At 42.7% G+C, this 17,150-nt stretch overlaps 2 protein-coding genes, 1 long non-coding RNA gene and 3 other non-coding genes across 8 annotated transcripts in view; 4 read left to right on the forward strand and 2 right to left on the reverse strand.

Moving 5' to 3' along the window:
• LOC125961654 (uncharacterized) overlaps positions 1-6,718 on the reverse strand; it is a 34,279-nt gene extending 27,561 nt beyond the window's left edge. Inside the window, exon 1 of the long non-coding RNA XR_007472629.1 lies at positions 5,883-6,718. This is a non-coding gene — a long non-coding RNA (uncharacterized LOC125961654). The remainder of the gene's footprint in view (positions 1-5,882) is intronic.
• Positions 1-17,150, reverse strand: part of LOC125961652 (ATP-dependent RNA helicase DDX3X-like) — a 491,072-nt gene that overhangs the window by 136,066 nt on the left and 337,856 nt on the right. The window lies entirely within an intron of this gene.
• TRNAY-GUA (transfer RNA tyrosine (anticodon GUA)) lies at positions 6,275-6,365 on the forward strand. The gene is given in 2 exon segments: positions 6,275-6,311; positions 6,330-6,365. It is a non-coding gene; the product is annotated as a tRNA-Tyr (tRNA).
• Positions 6,884-6,972, forward strand: TRNAY-GUA (transfer RNA tyrosine (anticodon GUA)). The gene is given in 2 exon segments: positions 6,884-6,920; positions 6,937-6,972. It is a non-coding gene; the product is annotated as a tRNA-Tyr (tRNA).
• On the forward strand, positions 7,114-7,186 carry TRNAA-AGC (transfer RNA alanine (anticodon AGC)). Its single transcript has one exon. It is a non-coding gene; the product is annotated as a tRNA-Ala (tRNA).
• The window catches only part of TRIM55 (tripartite motif containing 55), a 42,589-nt gene continuing 41,442 nt past the window's right edge, over positions 16,004-17,150 (forward strand). For 2 of the 3 annotated variants that reach the window (XM_049700445.1, XM_012534887.3), the window contains exons 1-2: positions 16,086-16,397; positions 16,895-17,067. In XM_049700445.1, coding sequence (XP_049556402.1) covers positions 16,230-16,397; positions 16,895-17,067 — 341 coding nt within the window. In that variant the 5' untranslated portion in view covers positions 16,086-16,229. Of the gene's footprint in view, positions 16,398-16,894; positions 17,068-17,150 lie in introns of all 3 variants that reach the window. The other variant, XM_004274965.3, reaches the window with a different exon arrangement.

The following is a 17,150-nucleotide window of genomic DNA, read 5'->3' on the forward strand; positions in this document are numbered from 1 at the left end:
AGACAATATGGTACGGGCACAAAAACAGAAATATAGATCAATGGAACAGGATAGAAAGCCCAGAGATAAACCCACACACCTATGGTCAACTAATCTATGACAAAAGAGGCAAGGATATACAATGGAGAAAAGACAGTCTCTTCAATAAGTGGTGCCGGGAAAACTGGACAGCTACATGTAAAAGAATGAAATCAGAACACTCCCTAACACCATACACAAAAATGAACTCAAAATGGATTAAAGACCTAAATGTAAGACCAGACACTATAAAACTCTTAGAGGAAAACATAAGAAGAACGCTCTTGGACATAAATCACAGCAAGATCTTTCTTGACCCTAGAGTAATGGGAAAAAAAAATAAACAAATGGGACCTAATGAAACTTAAAAGCTTTTGTACAGCAAAGGAAACTATAAACAAGACGAAAAGACAACCCTCAGAATGGGAGAAAATATTTGCAAATGAGTCAACAGACAAAGGATTAATCTCCAAAATATATAAACAGCTCATGCAGCTCAATATTAAAAAAAGCAAACAACCCAATTAAAAAATGGGCAGAAGACCTAAATAGACATTTCTCCAAAGAAGATATACAGATGGCCAAGAAGCACATGAAAAGCTGCTCAACATCACTAATCATTAGAGAAATGCAAATCAAAACTAAAATGAGGTATCACCTTGCACCAGTTAGAATGGGCACATAAGAAAATCTACAAACAACAAACGCTGGAGAGGGTGTGGAGAAAAGGGAACCCTCTTGCACTATTGGTGGGAATGTAAATTGATACAGCCACTATGGAGAACAGTATGGAGGTTCCTTAAAAATCTAAAAATAGAATTATCATATGACCCAGCAATCCCACTACCGGGCATATACCCTGAGAAAACCATAATTCAAAAAGACACATGCACCCCAGTGTTCACTGCAGCACTATTTACAATAGCCAGGTCATGCAAGCAACCTAAATGCCCATCAACAGATGAATGGATAAAGAAGATGTGGTACATATATACAATGGAATATTACTCAGCCATAAGAAGGAACGAAACTGGGTCATTTGTAGAGATGTGGATGGATCTAGAGACTGTCATACAGAGTGAAGTAAGTCAGAAATAGAAAAACGAATATTGTATATTAACGCATGTATGTGGAACCTAGGAAAATGGTGCAGATGAACCGGTTTGCACGGCAGAAACAGAGACACAGATGTAGAGAACAAACGTATGGACACCAAGGGGGGAAAGCGGGGCAAGTGTTGGGGGTGGTGGTGGTGGGATGAATTGGGAGAATGGGATTGACATGTATTCACTAATATGTATAAAATAGATAACCAATAACAACCTGCTGTATAAAAAATAATAAAATAACTTCAAAAATTCAAAAAAAAGAATGCAAAAACACTGTATTGCTAATAACGAGAATGCCAAGCATTTACAAACACTACCAAATAAACAAATAAATAAATGCAACTGTTATTAAATGCTGTATTAGATGACAACTATGGGACTGTCTGCCCCACACGTGTTTGCATGTGGTCAAACAAACATGGAAACCATACCAATGGATGCAGAAAAGAAAGCAAACTTCTCTTTCCTCACCGTGCCTGTATTCGTTCGCTAGGGTTACCATAACAAAATACCACAGACTGGGTGGCTTGTTTTCTCACCGTTGTGGAGGCAAGAGGTCCAGGATAAAGATGTCAGCAGGCTTGGTTTCTTCTGAGGCCTCTCTCCCGGGCTTGCAGGTGCGTGCCTTCTTGCCGTGTGTTCACGTGGTTGTCTGTGTGTCTGGTGTCTCTCCCTCTCCCTATATCCTCATCTTATAAGGACACTAGTCAAAGTGGATGAGGACCCACGCTAACAACCCCATTTTAATTGTCTCTTTAAAGGCCCTATCTCCAAGTATAGTCACATTCTGAAAGTTCGAGGTTCAATATAAGTGTGGGGGGGGGCATACGTTAGCCCACAACACAGGTCATCAATTTCTCAAAATCATGCCAGTTTTCAGTTTGCCATATATTTGGACCATGAGTTTTTTATGAAGCTCTATGTACTTTTTTAGAAATTCCTAGTTTTGGTTTGCTTTCTGAGAAAATCAACATGCCTTTATCACATCCCTAAGCTCTTCCTGGTCCTTCGTCACGTTCACTGTGAAAGAATCCATTTTCTTCTTCAAAGATCATCGTCCTTGAGCCCTCTGACCTCTTCTGGTTTTTCCTAATTCGTCCTGATTGCTTTCTTGGCTTGTTGCATCACTGTTAATCTGGGATTTACGTTGAGTTCCTGAGTTGGTCCCTTTCTTCTTTTTAAATCCTGGGTACTCTTCTTTCTTGGATTCTTGTTTTGATGAAGTACATCTGTGGCAGACATAGAGTATTTGCTCCTAGACTGCCTTTCCAGAAAGGACTCACTGCCCAGCTGCAAGAAGGATGGTTAACTGAGAGCCTCCTGGTGTTAACTTCTTCAGGATTCACCTCAGTTTCCTGGCCAAGGTTGTCAGCTTCTGACAAGGAGGTTGTATAAGGGCCTAGCCATTTCTGCCCCACTCAGGACTCCACTAAAGGGAAATCTGCTCTGCAGCTACCAAGGGGGCTGGCAGAGACTTTGTCAGGTCTGCGTCACTGTCTGATGGCTACCCCCACCCAATACTGTGTCTTCCCCTTTTCTGTTCACGGATGTTACAGTCCAGTAAACTTTTGTACTCTAATTCTGTGTCAGCTTCTGCTTCCTGGAGAAACCAATCATTATAAGAACCTCAAGTAATATTCTTTTAAAAAATTTGTTTCAGAAAGGAATCACGGGATTTAAACTTTGAGACTTTGTGTGAATTACCTATTTGTCCTCATATGTGATTGCTACTTTGATTGGTTATACAATTCTAGGTTCAAAATTATTTCCCCACAGAACTTTGAAGGCCTTGCTCTACTGTATTCTAGCATCCAGTATTTCTGATAAGAAATCTGATCATAATCTGATTCTAATTCCTTTGTAGCTAGCCTGTTTTTTTGTTTGTTTTTTCCCCATCTATGAAAGCTTTGGGGTTTCATCTTTATCCTCAATGCTTTAAAATTCCACTAGGCTGTGTCCAGACACAGCTGTTTTTCATTCATCCTACTTGGATGGCCCTTTCAATAACTAATGTCTTTCTTACATTCCTTTCCTTACACTGTCTCTGTTTTCCCTTTCTGGAACTCTGACTAGATAGCCATTGTGTCTTCTGGGTCTATCCGCCATGCTTTTAGGTGTATATTTTCTGCTCTCTCTATTCTGGTGTCCTGGGAGATATTTTCCATTCTATCTTCTATAACTCGAAATTTGATCTTTTGCCATAATCAGTGTTATTTTTCACATTAGCAATCACTCTTAGTTTTCAAGGAGTCAACTTTTCTCTCCTTGCTCCTTTTAATACCACCTTGTCTGGTGTCCCTGAGAATATCAATTCACACTTTAAAAAGTGGTTTTGTATTATTCCTTGCATCATCTGTTTCCTCCTGGATCAGTTATTTTGTTTGTTCATCTTGGACTTTAAGTTGTTTTTGTTTCCTCTCAAATGTCTGGTAGACATATGTTCATATTCATGAATCAAGGACTACGTTGATTGGGGTTTGTAAAATGCCTGGGTCCTGGGGACAAGCAGGGTTTTTCATTTCTATGGTGCTGGCCCAAGATGCTCCAAACTGCCAACTTAATTGCGAGTGGGGTGGGGCAGCCTTTCTTTCTCTCCAGGTCTCTTATTATTAGGCTCTACTCTGCCTCTCTCCCCAGCCCTATACTCACCCCATAGGCTCTCCCCAGGCAAATCTACTCTGCTTAAGCAGTTCTCCAGGTAGCTCCAGCTGGGGCAAAGGCTGCAGCAGCTGCACATTGTTGTGGGCCTCCGACCTCTGAGCTGCTGCCTCTGTGCCTGAAGCCTCTTCGGAGCTCCATAGGGAAAATGGTTGTTTCTGCAAGCTTCTAGAACGTGTATTCTGAGCTGTGATTTTCTCCATTTTGGGCCATGTATCTAGTCAATCTCACTTGCTTTCCACAATCCCAGAAATTATTTTAAAGCTCAGGTTTGCTGATTGTACCTACTTTGTTTTCCATGTGGCAGGAGACTTTTTCTTCTTGTATATCTTTCTTATCTTTCACTGGCATCCTAGGAAAGAGGGATGCAATCATATGTGTCCAACCCTTCTCACCGTATGCTCACATGACTGGAAGAGAGGAGGCATCTCTCTGAGGCCTCTTTCATAAGGGCACTAATCCCATTCATGAGGGCTGTGACATCACGACTTAATCACTTCCCATAGGCTCCACCTCCTAATACCATCAGTTGGGCATTAGGTTTTCAACATATAAATTTGGGGCCAGGCGGAGGGACTAAATATTCAATCTTCGGCAACAGACTAAGGGATAAAGGTCAGGAATTTTTAGGGTAGTGGGGATGGAGGGGTGCAGCACCATGTTTCCAACTGTGTGCACTAGAGAAGCAGAGAGAGAAGCTGAGAGGCGCTGAGGAAAACCACAAGGAGGCTTAGTTACCACTCCTCCATGGTTTCCGCGGGACACTCCTGTATCACCGTAATATATGCCACTTGCTTACATTAGCTCTGTGTGGATTTCTATCACAAGTAAGAGGGCCAGAAATCAAGAAACCTCTTGGCCCTCCTGGAACGCGTCACTCTTATCTGGCTGGCTGTTTTGGAAGAGGGTGCATCAGGAAGGGGTTACACCAAGGGGCCAGGATTCCGCCACAGTGCAGTGATGGCCACGACAGTGGCCTCTGCAGATAATAAACACCTGACTTGCCACCCTATAAAATAAGACAGTGCGAATAAAATGAAGGCCCTTTCCTCTTAGCCTAATTTACAAGGTTCTTTCCATAAACTTCGGGGGAGGGGTGCGACACATCTCCCCCGCCTCTCACAGAAATAGTATTTTTTTTAACTCTCGGAGACACTATATAACTTTAAAGAGCTACCGGCTTGTTACGTGCGAAAAATGGCAAAATGAAACAAAAATAAAGCACACCATTTCGTTCAAATAGCCTGTGCTTGCCCCACCCTCTAAATTTTTAACTCCTTTTAACCATGTTTGTGTGGCCTTAAGGAAGCCGCTTTCCCACTTAATGACTAGCCCTTTTCCCTAACCTCGCATTTTCTCTTCCTTAACTCATCCTCACATTGTATTAAAACTTTTACTTTGGGGAGCTGTTACCTTACTTGGGGAGACTTAAGAACTAATTCTAAACCCCTTTCCACAAATAAGATCAATAACTTCAAAATAAAAACTCAGTTTGCTCAAACCAACATTATGCCCTCTTGGTTGAAAGGTCCTTGAGGGCAGAACCCAAATCATTAGACGGCTTTTCTGCTCTGCTGACAACCAAGAAGGGGTTTGTTAAATGAAATGTAAAATGGGAGCGGGCTCCAAAGAACCTTCTAAATAACTTTGCTCCCTCTGCATTGTCGGGCATGGCTGGCGTGGTTTAGTAACTGGGTGACTGCAACATCTTCAAATACCTTCCAAGACCTGACGAGCTGAGCCGCGGTAGACGCAGCCCCGCGACATTAACCAGCTTTGACCTGGGAACTGCGGGCTTGACCTTGGGGCTCCCTCCCCACTTCCTACCTGGAGCCCGCGGGAACCGCCCCTCCTTTCCTCGGCTCTGCCCCGCGCCGTCCTCCTCGCCCGGCTACCGGCGTCCCGTTATTAGTGTTCGCGAACCTCTCAACATCTCGAAAGTTCGACAGGCGGCATCGGAAACCAAGCCTGGTGGCTCTCCGCCCTCGAGGTGTGGTAAACTCTCGGCATTTGTGCTTGGGAGAACCCCAAAGTAGTAAAAGTCTCTGATTTTGAAAACTAAGGGGACAAAAACGCCAGGACTGGAAGGAATCGTACCTACAGTCCTCTGATTCGTAGTCGGACGCATCACCCTGCACCACGGACCCCTCACACGAGGGGTGAGGAGACATAAAGGTTACAGAATAGGGAAACCACACCCGACAGTAACTCCCCTAACACCGGGAGTAAAGAAAAAGTGCGACAGACACGCGGAGGAGTCTTGAGTCTTGACACGAAAGTTCGGTACTCACTCCTACCGCAGTCAGGCTCCGCGAGCCACCGCCGGGTAGTCTTTCTGCGCACGCGTAAAACAACATTCGGGCACGTACTCCCTTCGCGCCCCACTCCCTCCATTACGCATGCTCAGTTTCATCTCTGGGTAAGGGTTGAGCGCGCTCTGGTTCCTAGGTATTGAATCTCAGGGGGCGGGGGCACGGGCTCTGCACGTCCCTTCGATAGCTCAGCTGGTAGAGCGGAGGACTGTAGTTAATACCCTTAAGAGGCATCCTTAGGTCGCTGGTTCGATTCCGGCTCGAAGGAGACAAGGACGTTTTTGTCGAGCTTCCTATGATTTATGGTCCTTTCTGCATAAGGATTATCTCTGATGATACATTACTTTCCAAACAACAGGTCCAAACCCGTAGCTTCCTCGGTGTGAATCTTTTGCGAATCCCGGAAACGGGGACATGCGGTCCAAGTTCTGAGCGAGCGGGGCACTGAGTCTGCGCTCAGCGGGGAGGCTGCCGGGTCACGGCCTTCGCTTGTTTATAAAGCGTCTTTGGCGTTTCCCAAACCCCTGAGTGCCGACACGGCTAAGCCGCGTCCCGGGCCAACGGCCGGCTCCCCGGGGCCAGGCCCCTGACCTAGTCCTCAGAGCCCATGCAAGGTCGGCGATGCGAACGCTCGGGGCGGCTGCCGTGAGGAGCTGGGAGGTCCGCAAGGAGGATCTCGTGCCCAAGGAACCTGGGAATCACGAAGGCAACGCGGTAGAAAGCACACGAAGCCTAGAAAAATGACTAAAAGTTATGAAGATGGGTTGAGGACCTATCCCCTCACTCCCTTCGATAGCTCAGCTGGTAGAGCGGAGGACTGTAGACTGGTGTTCATAGCCATCCTTAGGTCGCTGGTTCGATTCCGGCTCGAAGGAGAGAGGGTTTTTTTTGTTGTTGTTGTTACTTTGGCCTTAACCATGAAACAGGGACAAGAATGTGGTCAAGAATATTTATCTTCGCTTCTAAACGCTCTGTTCTCTCTCTAGAGGAAGAGATAAGCAGCCGTGGCCAGCGGTGGGGGATTAGCTCAAATGGTAGAGCGCTCGCTTAGCATGCGAGAGGTAGCGGGATCGATGCCCGCATCCTCCAGTTTTTCTCCTGCTCTCCAGTGGTCCTTTTTCTTTTAAGAGTTGGAAGTAGTTGGGCGAGCTTGAGGTTACCGCTATTAAAACTTCCCAGACGAGGGTACTTGAAGGGATAATTTTTCTAATTTTAAAATTTTAGACCCATTTACTTTGTGAAGTTCACGAAATTAGTTTTCTCTCCAAAAATGGAGACAGATTGCAACCACGTCTGTCTTTTGTGATTTGTGATTGATGGCTGCACTTACAAGGACCCATCTGAGTCTAAACTGCGCATAATTAAAGGGACCTGACAGAAAAAGGAAAAACAGAACTTCGAAAAGGACGCTGCTACTTTAAACTTAAATTGAGCTGAGGAGGCGGGGACTATTCTGGTCCATCTCATCTGCATACAGTGGGGTGCCTGGCTCCTGGCAGATCCAAGACGGATATGATAAAGCAAGGCGGGTACCTGAGGACAGGTGAGGAAGTGGAAAAGACCCTGGACCCAGAGGCTTCTTGTTGGAGGAGGATTCTAACGCCATTTTCCTCCTGGGAAGTAACTTTGGAGAGTTCATTAGAGACCACCACAGAGAGGGAATCAACTGGAGAAAAGTTCTAGCTCGGGCTGCTCTTGAGTGTGGTCTGTTTAGTTAAAAGACATGACAAAAGCAAACACAAATACCACACTCATTGAAAAATTCAATTTAGCAGAACACACACAAAGTCTTTTCTGGTAATGAAGTCTCTCTATCCTAATTTTCTAGAATATAGCCATGAAAAAGCTGTTGAAACGATATTGCAGTTGTCAACACAAAATATAAACCTAGACAAAGGCAGAGATAACACCTTTTATGAGGATTACAGTTGAGAAGTGAAAATACTTTTATCTTATTTCCGTTTTAGGATTCTAGACAACCTGTATATTTTTGTTACCAATGTGTACAACCTGTTGTTTTTTATTGGCGTGTCTTTCATTTTCTAGGGCAGCTTCTATTTTAAATTCTTTTCAATAAAGTCTCTTTATTGAATGTATAATGATTCACTTAAAATACATCTTTTTTTTCGTAAAAACAAATTTACAAAGTAGGAAAAAGAATCCTTTTATCAGATATGTCCCAATTTCTGGTTGGGATGATGGGTGTTCTAGCTGGCGGGCTGGAGGAACTATAATAACTACAAGAGCAAGAAACGGGTAATAAGTAAAGGAATTGTTAGCAACTGCACCCCAAATCCAGGTGGAGAACACATGTTTGGGACAAGTGAGCTGGGCAAGAACTCAAACAATATCTCAGGATCAGCAACTCAGGTGTGGAATGGAATTCATATAAGAAGTCTATAGATATAAGCTGAGAGGCACTGTTGCCTAATGGTTAGTCATGTGGGCTGCAAAACCTGATAGACTTTCTTGTCTTTACCATTCCCTATCTGGGTGACCTTGGGCAAGTTGCTTGACATCTTGGTACTTCAGTTTCCTCATCTGTAAAATAGGGATGATAATAATGGTACCTACTTTTAATGTAAAGCCCTTCTTACAGTGCCTGGCACATAGTAAACACACAATGAACATTAGCTGTTATCAGTGTATGTTATTAGCACACCATAGAGGGAAGGCCTGGAGGGAATATTCTAGAGTTTATACAAGTGTTTATATAAATATATATGAAAGTGCAGGAAAGAGGTGCTTGGATCTCCTCTGCAGGGAAAGTAGAACAATTCTAAAAATACAAAATGATGGTTAAGTGAATTATGGTATGACCATGTAATAGTATAGCCTTTGAAATTTTATTTATTAAGAACTTCTACTGACTTGGGAAATGTTAATAATTGAATATTAAGTGAATAAAGTAGGCACAGAGCAATATAAACAATAACAATATAAACAAGCATGAATTACCTGTAGGAAACACTGAAGAATGCATTAAAATGTTAATACTAGTGACCTTTGGCTAGTAGGATTACTGTGATTTCTTCTTCCTTAAAATTTAAAAATATTTTTAAGTTCTGTAATAACCATTTATTACTTTAATTGAAAATATAGATGAATTCTAAAAAATTAAAAGCTAACATTTATTCAGCACCTCTGACAAGCCAAGCACAGTTCTAGTTACTTCACATGTGTTAACTCATTTATTTCTCTCATAAAGAAAACACCAGGCCCAGATGCCTTCAGTGGTTATTTTACCAAACATTTAAGGAAGAAATCACACCAATTGTACACAAACTTCCAGAAAATTGAAGAGGAGGGAGTATTGTCTAACTTATTCCATGAAGCCCTCATTATCTTGATCCCAAAACTAAGCAAAGACATTACAAGAAAACTACAGACCAATATCCTTCATGAACATAGATGCAAAATTTTTCAACAAAATTTTAGCCAGTTAAATCCAACAATATATAAAAAGGAAAATATATCATGACCAAATGGGTCTTTTCCAAGAATACAAGATTAGTTCAACATTCAAAATTCAAGGTAATTCGTCAGTACTGAAGTACAGTACTAAAGAAAAAAAAGTACAGTACTAAAGTACAGTACTAAAGAAAAAAAACTACACGATCATTTCAGTAGATGCAGAAAAAGCATTTGACAAAATTCAACATCCAGTCCTGATTTTTCAAACTGTCAGCAAACTTGGAAGGCAGGGAGAAGGGAACTGCCCCAACCTGATAAAAGGCATCAATGAAAAACACACAGCTAATATTAAACTTAGTAATATGAATGCTTTCCTCTTAAGATCAGGAAAGAAGCAAGGAAGACCATTCTGGGGTCTCTAGCCAGTGCAATATGGCAAGAAAAATGAAGTAAAAGACTTCCAGATTGGAAGGGAAGAAATAAAACTATCTCATTATTTAAAATACTGATTATATGTTGAAATGATAATAGTTTATATGGTTTGGGGTTAAATAAAATATATTAATAAAATTAATTTCATTGGTTTCTGTTTTTTAATGTGGCTACTAGAAATTGTAAATCTTATATATGGCTCATATTTGTTACTCACATCTTATTTCTATTGTACAGTTAGGTCAGAGAGGTAGGTAGGGGACAAATCATGCCAGGCCTTAGGATCACAGTGAGGATTAATGTCTTTATCCCTAGGGGTAATATGACCATTAATGGGATTTAAATAGAGTGTGACACATGAGAAGCAGATTGCAGAAGGCAAGGGTAAATTCAGAGACATCAGTTAGTAGGCTGGGGTGGAGGGGAGGTAAGACTAGATTGTGTGCATTGAGGGTGGAGCCAAGTGTCCTTGATCTTGGAGCCAAGGTAAGGAGTTCAGACATGGCCATTGGGAAGGCCTTACACTAAAGTATTTGCTACTTTTAGGGATTGTCACTGTTTATTTCTGGCATGTGAACTATGCCAAGAAATGTTCAGAGGAAAGTACAATATGTTAGTTTTCTAACATTTCCTTAGAGATATGTATGATGAAGTAAAATTTATAAACAACAGATTTGGAGAAGGATTAATTATCAAGAAGTAAAAAAGCTTTCAGCCAGAAGTTTGCAAACTATCTAATGAAAGAAATGCCACTTAGCTTCTGTTAAGTACTTTTTAAGTTAGTTAATTTCATTTTTAGTTTAGCTTTTGTAAAATGTTTCTTTTCACTAAAAAATTTAAAATCACATATTCAAGCTGCCTATTGCCAGAAAAACAGCTAAACTGAAAAGATTGACAATGTAAACCGAAGGAAAATGTTAAGCATTTTGTAGATGTCAAGAGTCTTTGGTGTAAGAAGACGGACAGATGGATGGACGGATGAATGGATCAATATTGCAGGGAAAAACTAACAACCTCATTGTCTTAGTTTAAGAGGACCTGGTCTGTGAACTATTAAGCATTGGCTTTTGTTTTGGCATGGGATTAAAGTGATTTTCAGGAGACTTAACTGGAGCTGGAGTTGACCTGAAAGTCTGAGTCCACTCATGACCTAGTGTTCCAGTCTAACTAAACCTTCTTCTCCAGCAACCCCTACCGTCTGCCTCCATAACCACACAGTCTGGTGTTTCTCTCCTTGTTTTAACGATTTTGTCAAACGCCAACTTTCTCACTTCTGGTGGGTAAAAGAAGGAAGAATTCTCCTTCCCCTACCTTAGAGAATGAGCTGAAATCAAGATCAGCCTTCCAGTTCCTCTTGTTTTCTCTTCCTCCAGGGCTGCACTCTGCCTCACTGCTTTGCTTCAAACTATATCTATTTTTTACTTCCCTTTAGCTCCACTTTCCATCTGTTTTGTTTGATGAATGGCTAGCTAGCTCCTGGAGCTAAGCCTAGATTATTTTCAAGTACCTGGATTTGCAATTATGTATGTTAAAGAGACAAAAAGAACATGGGTAAATGAAATGCTGAGGACATTCTGGAATCCTTGGGAAGTATACTTATTCTGACACTGATTCTCTGGGAACTTTCTAATGCCTCCTATTCCCCAGAGTGCTCTGTCTTGTTTTGCAAGTTGGAATCTAGAGTTGATGTTGCTTTTCTAACTATTCTGGGGTTAGAGGAGTTTCATATCACCCTAACCAGAAAGTACAAAACCCACAAAAAGAGAGGAACCCAGTTCCTGCCAGAGAATCCTTCATATACATTTCAATTTTCCCCAAAGGTTTCTTCCCCCCCAAAGGTTTTTTAATATCTTATGTTCTAAGACTTGTGTCCAATATGGTGACCTCCAGCCCCATATGGTTATTTAAACATATGTTTAAATTGAATAAAATTAAAAATTCACAGACTTCCCTGGTGGTACAGTGGTTGGGAATCTGCCTGCCAATGCAGTGGACAGATTCGAGCCCTGGTCCAGGAAGATCCCACTTGCTGCAGAGCGGCTGAGCCCGTGCGCCATAACTGCTGAGCCTGCGCTCTGGAGCCCGTGAGCCGCAACTGCTGAGCTCACGTGCCACAACTACTGAAGCCTGCGCACCTGGAGCCCATGCTCTGCAACAGGAGGGGCCACCGCAATGAGAAACCCGTGTACCGCAACGAAGAGTAGCCCCCACTCGCTGCAACCGGAGAGAGCCCACGTGCAGCAATGAAGACCCAACGCTGCCATAAATAAATAAATAATGAAAAAAAAATTTCAGTTCCTGAGTTGCACTATACACATTTCAAGTACTCAATAGCTACCTGTGGCTAGAGGTTGGCCAGCACAGATGTAGAACATTTACGTCATTGCAGAAAATTCTAATGGACAATGTGCTGTAGAGTATGGGGTGGGGTAGCTTAGTGGATGAGTCAAAAGGTATCATTCTGCGCAACTACTTAACTTCCTGGAGCCACAGTTGGCTCAATGGAGATAACAATATCTACTCTAGAGAGCTATCCTAAGAAATGATTGGTACTCTGCAAATATTTATTATGTTTGTTGTGGTGGTGTAGTACTAAAGTAAGGGATTTTAGAACCTCATTTTCTCCCTCCCTGAGATTAAAAACACACTGAGATCTACATTTCGCTGGACCCTGAAGTCTGGGTTCATTTGGCCTGGTAGCTAGAGGTTGAAAAAGGTCAAGAGTCTTCTCTTTCTGTTGTCACCCCTCAGTGTCAAGTCCACCGTGGGTGTAAACTCAGGTTCTTAGGGACCCATCTTGCTTCCTTTGACTTATCTGGGGGATATGGGAAACTTCTGGAGGAGGTGAGAGCCATGGTGGTTTTGCTTCAACTTCTCAATGTGTCTAAACACACCCATACCACAGTGTGGTAGGACTCAAGAATGGGGGGAAATAGGTGCTTCAAACTATGGCAACTTCCTGTGTAATTACCCCTGATTGGTTTCAACCCCCTGTGCTAGGGTGTGGGTAGGAGAGGGGAGGAAGTCATGCACCACCCCTAGAGAGTCCAGGGTACCTTCAGGAGACTAAGCTGGTTTTCGCATCTCTGTGGAGGCCCAGGTCCACTGCAGATTCCAGAGCCTTGAAGTGACTTCAATTCTGATTCATTTCCAGAATTTCTGCCATCTCTCAGACTCTGAATGATTTGGGAGCAGACTAAAATTTTCTGGTTCCTCCCTAGGAACCAGAGTGCTACCCCCATGTCCCACTCCCAACTCACATGCCCACCCCATAGATGGCTGGTCTCTGAGAGTGGGGGGAGCAGGAATGGAGGAAAGATGATGAAGAAGGGAAGGTGGTTCTTATCCATCAACCTGGCTCTTCTTCCTGTGGGCTTCTTGCTAGTTTCCTCTGTAGCTTCCAGGGGCAGTTCTAAGACAAAATGAAAGGCAGAGAGAAAGAAGGAGCAGAGAATAAAAGGAGAGGGTAGGGTTCAACTCTCCATCAAATAATTCAACTGGGGATTCTCAATGTTCATGCAGTTTCAGAGTGTTTTTTTCTACAAATACTGCTAAGTTAGGTTATGAAGCCCACTCACAGATAAAAGAACTGAAATCCAACTAGGTGAGGTCACTTTCCCAGGATCACCAGGTGAGGTGGACATGGGAGCTGGACCTCCTGACTCCCTGTGCAGCCTCTCACTGCATCATCTTGGTTGCTCTGGCTCAGGCACCTGAGTCACCCCTGAGGATTCTACCCTCATAGCCACCAGAGTCCATTTCCTCCTTTCCTTCCCCACTGCCATTCGTCACCCAGGGCCAGGGCATCATGACCTCTCACCTAGGCAACACCTCCCATCTGGTCTTTAGCCAGGTCACCTTCACACTGACCTATCCCAACCAGCACTGAGATTAATTTCACCAATGCACAGCTCTCAGGGAAACATCCCTGTGAGACACTCTCAACGACTTCCTGTTGCCTAATTTATTAAGTGGTAAAAACTCTTCAGCCCAGTATTCATGGGCTGCCAATGTGCCAGAAGCATGCTCTGCACTCCAGCCCAAAGCACCACACGCTCTGAGCCTTCCCGGCACTCCTGTCTGCTTCTATGCCTTCTCTTGGAAGCCCCACCTACGCCCCACTGCCCACAGAACGACATGCCCATTGGTGTCTAGGTTCCTCAGTGGATCAGTGCAAATGCCACCCCACCCATGAAGCCCTCCTGATTCCTCCAACTCTGGAATTCTCTGTCTTTTTTTTTTTTTTTTTGGCCATGCCGCACGGAATGGGGATCTTAGTTTCCTGACCAGGGATCAAACCCGCGCTCACTGGAAGCGCAGAGTCTTAACCACTGGACCACAAGGGAAGTCCCTGAAGTTCTTTATCCCATTTTGTTTTGTACTGTGGTTCTGTATATGCGTGTCTTATCTCTACTATTTATTAGACTGAGCTCCTTGAGGACAATAGCCTGTATCTTGTTCATCTTTCAAGACACATGATAAACACTCAACAAATATTTTTTGAAAGAATGAATTCCTCTTAAAAGGATAGGCTTGGCTATAGTGTATAGTATTAGTTTAAGTGCTTTTCCTTAGGTTGCAAGGTCTTTTACAGTAGAAACTTAATCTTTCTTAGAAAACAGCTCTCTTATTTTGCTCAGACCTCCATAGCCCATGTACAATAAACACAGTTAACTGTCTAGGCTAGGTGAACTGAATTAACTCAGTAAAACAATGTCACCAATTCCCTTCTTCACTGTAGTTGCTAAACAGACATTGAAAGGAATAACAAAATTCTCCAAAGATCCCTGAAATGTTTATGAATACGTATAACTTATTATTAGTTAATAGAGCTTATTAGATTCTCAATAAACTCTCAGTGCACACAGCACTAAGGGCACACATAACCAGTCACAACGATCTACTCCTTACTGGTAATTAAGTGCACCCTGGGGCTGTGTTAACAAAATGTGTTCATTGTATGGGGTGTTTTAAATCAAGGAGAAATAAAGCTGCAAATTCATCACATAAAAAAATAGACATGTGTTTCTTATTTCATTTTTGATCTGATTTTAAATCTTTAAATAAAACACATAGATGAAACAGGTGTTTCACAAAATCCTGGCCAATATCAGAATTGAAGTTGATGACTCAAGGGCAGACCAAGAATTCTCAGAAATGACTGGGGAAACTGTCATTTAAAAAATCAACTTGGGAAATACAGACAAATGCAGAGGGGCACAGATATTTCAGACCAGATAAAACCCAGGTGTGGAAGCAGGATTCCATTTTCACTTCCACTGAAAATGGCACTGATATTTGTCCCCCACTATATGGCAAAATAAAATAATGGGTCTGCCACACCATGTGCCAGTTACTACCTCATTACTGATTGTTGGTGCAAACTAAAATTTTTAAAGATTGCCAAATTTTCTGTGTGTTTCTAGGTGTGTGTAGGGGTGGCAGTGTATATGATGAAGGAGGATTAGGAAAAAGAGAGAGAAAAGAGCATACTAGAGCTTTATTATACAACTTTTTTTTAAAAAAAATTGGATCAACTGGTGTTTGGAGTTTTTAAAAATTTTGTGGATACTTTTATGGTGAAAAGATTTGAAATCAGTTTTTAAGTTGAAATTTTTCCCATTTCACAACCCTCACAAAGATGAAATATTTAACACTAAGCAAGTCTTTTGAGTTGATTACCCTTGTGAAGCCAGGATAATGATATGCCAAGCAGACATGCTTCGTTTGTTTTCATCTAGGATAGTATGATCATGCTACTTTTGGTGACTTGCTTCCTAAATTCTCAAGACAGAAATGGCATTCATTATACAGTGAGACTCTTGGACTATGTTCTCCCTGGTCCTGGAGAAGCCCATCACCAAGCCCTTGCTGATTGCTCACAGGGGGCATAGCTCAGCGACCAACATTTGCATTTGTTGTTGACAACTGTCAGCTTCACCTCCCTCTCCTCACAACCCCGTCTAAATGGGGTTTGTAATCCTCCTTCCCACCCACTCTCTTCACTCCCTGGGGTGGAAATGTTGGCCCCTGTTCTCTGTCACCTGTCAGAATCCATCCTCCTGTCACTGGCTTATACGGACAAGTCTGTCTGCTGTCATGTGACCCTCGGCTGCTAAAAACAGCTCCAGCCCCACTCTGAACCTGGGCCTGAAACAATGTCCTCCACGGAAAGAAACGTAAAGGACACTTGATCACACAATCTTTGGAATTATTTCCAGGAATCACTTGCAGAAACCATTGGAAGCACCCTTTCCCTGGCAGAGCACACAGGGACGGCCAGGAGATGAGCGCATCTTTGAATTACAAGACTTTTTCCAAAGAGCAGCAGACCATGGATAACTTGGAGAAGCAACTCATCTGTCCCATCTGTTTAGAGATGTTCACGAAACCCGTGGTCATTCTCCCCTGCCAGCATAACCTGTGTAGGAAGTGTGCCAGTGACATTTTCCAGGTAGGTTTGTTTGGAATGGAGGGGGTGGAAAAGATTCCCTCTTCTCCGAATCAAGCACTTAACTTTGAGGTAATTTCTTTAGAAAGCTGTATAAGGTTGCATTTGTTAAAAAAAAAAAGAAAAAAAGTTTTTAAAGTGATTTGCTTTGTACTTTGCTGTCAGCCTCCTTCTTACTCTCAAATTAATTTTATTTCAATACCAAGAATCATACTTGTTTAAAAAAAACTGAATCTGTCTCAAAATTGTAAATGAATTACTGCCCAAGACATTAATGTTGGAGTTTCTGGCTGGAACTTTTGGTTATGGAAATGCTGGGCGGAGAAGCACCTCATGCTGAAGACGGTACATGCTTGCCGATAATGCCCTAAGGGACGATCTCACAGCAAGCTGAAAGCAGGAGTTGATGTTGTTCCTAGTGTAACAGAGAGTGAAGGGAAGCCTCTGAAAAGCTACCTGTGGCGTTGCTCAATTCCTCTTTTCTTGCTTGGCGAGAACAGGCCTCTAACCCGTACTTGCCCACAAGAGGAGGTAGCACTGTGGCCTCGGGGGGCCGATTCCGTTGCCCATCCTGCAGACACGAAGTGGTTTTGGACAGACATGGGATCTACGGGCTTCAGAGGAACCTGCTGGTGGAAAATATCATTGACATCTACAAGCAGGAGTCCACCAGGTAGGGTTCTCCTGTGTGTCAGACACATCTGAAGCTTGTCTTCATTATTTGTTTGTTTGTTTTAGTGGGTCGCTATACTGAAT

This window comes from Orcinus orca, chromosome 17 (genome assembly GCF_937001465.1).
Source record: "Orcinus orca chromosome 17, mOrcOrc1.1, whole genome shotgun sequence".
Classification (NCBI taxonomy): Eukaryota; Metazoa; Chordata; class Mammalia; order Artiodactyla; family Delphinidae; genus Orcinus; species Orcinus orca.